The sequence below is a fragment of the Silene latifolia genome, chromosome 5 (assembly GCF_048544455.1).
Source record: "Silene latifolia isolate original U9 population chromosome 5, ASM4854445v1, whole genome shotgun sequence".
NCBI classification, from domain to species: Eukaryota; Viridiplantae; Streptophyta; class Magnoliopsida; order Caryophyllales; family Caryophyllaceae; genus Silene; species Silene latifolia.
This window is the reverse complement of record NC_133530.1, coordinates 66,400,364-66,407,522: the sequence shown is the minus strand read 5'-3', so window position 1 is coordinate 66,407,522 and position 7,159 is coordinate 66,400,364. Positions and strand designations below refer to the sequence as shown.

Here is a 7,159-nt window from a genome sequence, read left to right as displayed (position 1 = left end):
CACATGACACGTCTAATTATGTGGTATTGTATTGAATACATTGTGATATTGTAAACAATACTGTAACCTATCACCGTTACCTCGGAATATTTTTGCATGAGGAATCTCTTTATTAGAAACCGTGATATTGTATAGAAGAACAGCTGATATTGTATTGAATAAGTTGAAATATTGTATCACATGACACGTCTAATTATGTGGTATTGTATTGAATACGTTGTGATATTGTAAAGAATACTGTAATTAATGGGTCAGATGTGGTATTTATTCAAGACAAGTATGATATTGTATTCGCTATCTTGTGATTTTGTATGCCCTAAAAATGTGAGGATAATAATTATTCACACTTGTGATATTTATTTAAGACATGTATGATATTGTATTCGATATCATGTGATATTGTAGAAACTGCGAGGATAATAATTATCCCCAAAAAAGTAAAATTTTGAAATGAATATTACGCGGTATTGTATTGAACAGACTGTGATACTGTAAAGAATACTGAAATTATTGTCATACGTGTTGTGTTTATTTGATACAAGTGTGATATTGTATTCGGTATATTGTGATATCACATTATACTTCAAATGCAATATCATAGTTCTAACTATGAAATATCACAATATGTACATTTAAAAACCCATCGTCATCAATATTCCACCACATTCATTTTAATCATAAGTTCGAACATGGACATTGAAATATCGACTTCTGATAATACATTTTGGAATCTTTATTTAAGAAATACCACACGACTGACAATGCAATATCACCACATGTACGGTAAAATATCGCATAATCGATAATACTGTTTTAAAGCACTATGGAAGAAATATCACCCGTCTAACTATGAAATATCGACGCCTAACAATGAAATATCACACTTATATCACTACGTAAATCCTAACGTATGGAGTGTAATTTATATAATAGTAATGAAACTATGACATGTATATCCTATATATATTGAGCTTCATCAACAAAGAATCCTCCAACTATATATATTGAGCTTCATCAACAAAGAATCCTCCAACCAAGAGCCGACGACACAAATAATGTTTTGGATGACCTTGATGAACATGAATCAGTATACATGTCAATCATCATCTGAACTCCCCGAAAAATGCAAAACAACACAACAAGTAGTTGTCGAAATGAACAAGCACGAGTTGATACAGCTTTTTGAAATTAAGATCATAAACAACACAACGAGTAGTCGTCAACAAATATCAAAAAGTATATACAATTCCAAAAATAAAACTCATAAACAGAAATCGTATGGCATCTTACTTATAGAAAGAATGTAATAGAATATATTTATTTAGGTAACATACCCGATTCTCGATGTCGTGTACAAAAGGATGAGGGCAATTACGCTTATCATGGTTAGCCAATTGTTTGCAATTTTTGCAAAGCCTTTTGGCTTCTCCGCTTTGGCAATGCATTGTTGCTTTGTTGATATCATTCTCTTCCCACTACCCTTGTTCTTTGCATGACGAGGTGGTAGAATCTTCACTTCGATTGAGGAACTACATCCAAGAAGCATTTCCAACTCCCGCTCTTTTGTCATTGATCGTGCTTGTGGATTGAGTTTGACCCGAAATTGCTTCAATGTGTCAAAGAAGATCGCGATCTCGATTGTTAGGCATAGTTCTCAGCAAACTGATAGTTGAGTAGAACTCTGACCATAATTTGCACATCTCCAGCTTCCTTACATCAGTGCCATCAAAGTCGTCAATTAACTCACCATGTGAACCATATAGAGGGATCTTTTGTGCATTCTTTGTCCAAAGCATAAAGTATGTACTTATCATGCAAAGTCCTAACTTGTTTCCCAGAGAAAACCCAAATAATGTGTCTGCAAATAATACCCTTCCTATTAAACAACTTACAAGAACATTCTGCATGAGTGCTTGTAGAATTGAACACTACTTGATAACTCTTCTCGCATTCTAGCGTCGAATAACAATGACCTCTCGTATCATCGGCCGAGGTGGTGTGAAGCCACCAACACTAAGAGAACACATGGAGGCAGCAGCCTCTTGTTGAAAATCTTTGAAAATAGCATGGGTATAAACCTTGGACGCATGAGCTTCCAAGTGTAGAGACGTAGCTAATTGGGGTAAAGTATAATCACTGTCTCGATCATGTTGCTTTTGAGTATGGCGTTGTTGATCCATGGCGCTTTGAAAACGCATCCAAAACTCAACAAGTGTACCATGTATATTTTCAAAACGCTTGAAAAAGCTATTCGCTCTCCGATCGTTGAGTTGTTCGAGAAGACATCCCATAGGAATATCACGATAATAAGCCGATCCATCGCTTTCTTTTTTATACATGTATGACAACCATGAATTTGCTTGCAAGTTATGTTCAGCAATTAAGTTAGACCACTTCCGTTCAAATTCTCGCAGTTCCAAGTCGAGTCCCAAACAACAGAATTCAAACGACTCACAAAATCGCCTCCTTGATATTGTAATTCCAATCTTGTCGTGGACCTTTTGCATAATATGCCACATGCAATATCTATGCTTAGCCTTCTTGAAAACTTTGGGTACAACCTTCTTTATTCCTGAACATTGGTCAGTGATTATACATTGCGGCTCTCGCTGACCCATAGCGTCTAAGAACTTCTCGAAAACCCACTTAAATGAATCGTCATCCTCATGAAACAACAATGCAGCAGCAAAAGTCACAGATCTTTTGTGGTGGTCTACCCCAATAAAAGGAGTGAAAATCATAGAATATTTATTTGTACCGTAAGTTGGATCAAAATCGACCAAATCACCAAAGGAAGAGTAATTTCGACGTGCCTGCAAGGCACACCAAAACAAACGAACCAAACATTTGAAAGAATCTACTTCATAAGCAAAGTAGAACCCTGGATTGGTTTGACGGAGGTTCTCGAAATTATCGATAAACAATTGAGCATCTTTATCTCCTATGAAACATTTGATATCCCTTCCAAAGTTCTTAAAATCAATCAATTGAGCACCAACATTCTCATAACCATCTGCATGTTCCTTAGAATATCTATATGCCGATGTAGGAACTAAATTAACTTTTGAATGATCAATAATTGCCTTCTTATGAAAAAGATGAAGGTGTCTCTTTTTTCTTTGAAATTCTTGATTTGTGAGCGAACAAAGACGATGATTATGCCATTCACGAAACTGAGTTACAACATAAACATCCTTGATAAGGCGAAATTCAATCATAGCATCACAACCAATCCTAGTTAGTTTATTGTTCTTAATATCAAACGGCTTTATAAGTGGCTGCTCCACTACACTATCATGAACAATAGCTTTCCTTTTCTTACCATCTCTAAACCCTTCACGATTACAAACAACAAGTTTATAAAAGATGGCACCATCAACATTTTTTTTTGAGAGGACTTACTAGGTTCAAAACCACATGCTTCTGCATAGACATTATAAAAACTGATAGCGTCTTCCAATTTTGCAAAAATCTGACCAAGTTGAGGTTTAAACTGAATTGCAACATTTCTTGACCACAATTCAGTACCACCAGGTGTGGATTCCAAAAACAGTTGATGTTCATGATAAGAAACAGAGGTTGTTCAATGCGGGGAGTAGAAGTAATTTCAAAGAAAATGATTATCATTAGACGTAGGTGGGGGAGGACTTTCAATGCGTGGAATAGAAGTAATTTGAGACACACTAGTATCGTGAGAGATGAATCCGGAAGAAGGTACACAACTATCAAAGATCTCAAAAAGAATGCAATATAAGAAGCAATTCAAAACATAACAGTAATAAGCAAACAAAGAGGGGGACAAAATTTGGTATTGTAATAGTTGTGATATTGTATTGAATATGGAGTGATATTATATTGAACAACTGTTATTATTGTAATATTGTGAAAGCGATTCAAGGTCTCAAAAACGAATATAGTACGAGAATGCATTACAACAGCCGAAAACCGATGTAAAGTAAACAATAAGTTACAATGACGGCAAAATCAAGAGAAAATTGAAAATATAGGTAGCAAAAACAGTATGAAACTTGAAATTTCATTCAGTACACCAATAAAATCGTAAGAAAAGTAAAAATATAGACAAATTCAGAAGAACGAAGTAACAACACTAGCAAATGCAAACATATGTAAGAAAAACAACAAGTAAATTAAAATAAAGCTGCATATGAGGAAGTTAGACATAAAATCGAACACAAAAGCAGGAAAAAGAAGAGTAATTCAAATATGTGTAACAAAATCAACAATTACATAAAAATAAAGCTGAAAATTATAAATCTAAACATGAATTCATAATAAACGTAGCGAATATGTGAAAAAAGACAAAAATAACAACAAAATAAAGCTGGAAATTAACAAATCAAGGAAAAATCAGCAGCAGAAAGAAAGAAGATATACCTGACATAGCAATTAAGATTGAAGACAAGTGTAATCCTTAATAAGAAATAGAAATTAACGAAGCGCGCAAGAAATAAGCAGGAGAAAGAAGGAATCCATGGATGTCGATGAAGATGAATTTAGAGAGAGAAAGAAATTGATGATTAAATTAAGCAACTGAAAAAACTGGATATAATTAGGGAAGCGGAGGGTATATATACAAAGAAACGAAATTACCAAACTACCCTTAATTCTATGTGTTAAATATAAGACGTAGGATCTATTACTTTAGATGGCTAAGATTGATCCTCAATCCCTAAATATATGAGTTATACTCATATGATCCTCTCTCTCTCTCTCTCTCTCTCTCTCTCTCTCTCTCTCTATATATATATATATATATATATATATATATATATATATATATATATATATATATATATATATATATATATATATATATATAGTATTAGGATCATGTAAGTCCCCCTCCTTCCCTTGAGTCCATAAGTTCTCCTTATAGCCTTTGGATGAGAAAAATGAAAGGCTGAGATTTACACAAGAAAAAATGAGATTAAAGCTAATTAAACCCACTCTCTCACTAGAACATTAATTAATCCTAATTAACCACTAATTTAATATATATACCTTTTTCCTCCCACCTACTTATCTATCATCCACACAATTTTCTTCACACACTCTCTCTCAAAACCTCTTACCCTAAAAAACCTAAAATTCAAAACCCAAAAAAATAAAAAAATACCCCTCCCTTCCCCAACCCACCGGCCACCAGCCCACCTCCCCCTACCCACACGACCACCACCCACCCCCACCCCCACACCATCACCACAACCCCACCACGCACGACACCCCCACACCAAAACCACCAATCTCACCACCACTACAACTCCCTCCATCGGCCGCTCTACCGCCGACCACAACGCCACCCTTCTCGCCACCTTCCCCGACACCACTGCTACCACCAGACCTCCCACAACCCGACACCACCACCACATCTCCCGCACGCCACCCCTACGATGCCGCTTCCACCAGCCCAGCAAATCTGCCGCCCTCATACGCCCCCACTGCCGCCACCTCCTCCACGCCGCCCCCACCAGCCCACCACCTCCCTCCCCTTTTCAAGATCTAAGCCACCCTCACTCGGTTTTTAATGTTTTGTGTTGTTTTTTTCGTCCATTTTGTCAGATCTATTACATACATAGGTTTTTTTTTTTTTTTTTTTTTTAGTTTTTTTAGTTTTTTTTTCGTCCGGTAGATCCAACTTTGTATGGGTTAGTGTTGTTTTTTGTTTTTTCGAAAACCAATTTGAAATTTACATCTTGTTTTGTTTACCCATTACTTTTCATTTTCTTTTAATTTCTGAGAACAAGTTTTAACTTTCGTTTTTGATATCTCGTTTTTTTCCTTTTTCCAGATCTGGGATTTTTTTTTTGTAATATTTTCGTTTTTGATATCTAATATTTTCGGTTTTTGATATCTCGTTTTAATTTTCGGTTTGATTTGTGTTGAGTTTGTTTTGATATTGGAATTTTGAGTTTGTTTTTAAAAAAACAAATGAAAAAGTTAGATCTATTTTTTTCCAGATTTTCTCTTTATTTGTTTATTTTTATGTTCTCCTAAAGTTAAGATTACACTTATTTTTATTAAAACTACACTTTTCACCATTAAAGTTACACTTATCTCTATTAAAATTACACTTTTTTCTATTCAAATTACACTTTTTTCTGATAAAATTACACTTTTTTCTGTTAAAATTACACATTTTTCTCCATTAAAATTACACTTTTATCTAATAAAATCACACTTTTTTCTATTAAAATCACACTTTTTTTCTATTAAAATTACACTTTTTTGTGTTAAAGTTACTTTTTTCTCTATTATTAAAGTTACACTTTTCTCTATTAAAATTACACTTTTTTCTATTAAAATTACACTTTTTTCTGTTAAAATTATACTTTTTTCTGCTAAAATAACTCTTTTTTCGGCTAAAATTACACTTTTTCTGCTAGAATTACACTTACTTCTATTGGACTAATGTTACACTCTCAATGGACTTGGTCATATTCTCATTGGACTAATGTTACACCCTCAATGGACTAAAATTATATTCACGACTGAAATTATACTTTCCTGGACTAAAATTACACTTTTCTAGACTAAAATTACATTCTCCTGGACTAAAATAACAATCAATAACAATCTCATTGGACTGAAATTACACTTACCTGGACTAAAATAACACTTTTTGTCGTTAAAATAACACTCGTAAAATGTTAAAATTACAATAACTTGTGATAAAATTACAAATTCGTTAAAATCACTCGAAAAAGACTGAAGTTAAACTTTTAAAACGCAAAATTCTCGTAAACATTCCTTATAATTACACTTTTTGCTGTTAGAATTACACTCGTAAAATCCTAAAATGTCGAAAACTTGTCTAAAAAAAAAAACGAAAAAAACCGAAACAGGAAAAATGTTAACAAAATTTTCATAAACTTTGAAGTATAAGACAAAAGGTGGTGTTAATTATGTATGATAATTAATTAGTGAATGTATTACTAAAACTAGAGAGAGAAGTGAATTAATTAGTGTTAAGTGTGTTTCTTGCTTTCAATCTCAACCTTTCACCATGCATGATCCAATGGTTGTGGAAATGACTTATCCATACTCTTTTAAAATCCCAAACTTTCCCTACTATAGCTGTAATAGTAACTTTGTCCATTTTTTAAAATCCCAAACTTCCCCTAATGTAGCTGTAACAGTA

General features: G+C 33.7%; 1 protein-coding gene across 1 annotated transcript; it reads right to left on the bottom strand.

Moving 5' to 3' along the window:
* Positions 1-1,616: 1,616 nt before the first annotated feature.
* On the bottom strand, positions 1,617-7,117 carry LOC141655462 (protein FAR1-RELATED SEQUENCE 5-like). The gene is made up of 4 exons (XM_074462541.1): positions 7,064-7,117; positions 3,403-3,493; positions 1,974-3,334; positions 1,617-1,781 (listed from the first exon to the last, which is right to left on the bottom strand). The coding sequence occupies exons 1-4, from the start codon at positions 7,115-7,117 to the stop codon at positions 1,617-1,619; spliced, it is 1,671 nt and encodes a 556-aa protein (XP_074318642.1).
* Positions 7,118-7,159: the final 42 nt, after the last annotated feature.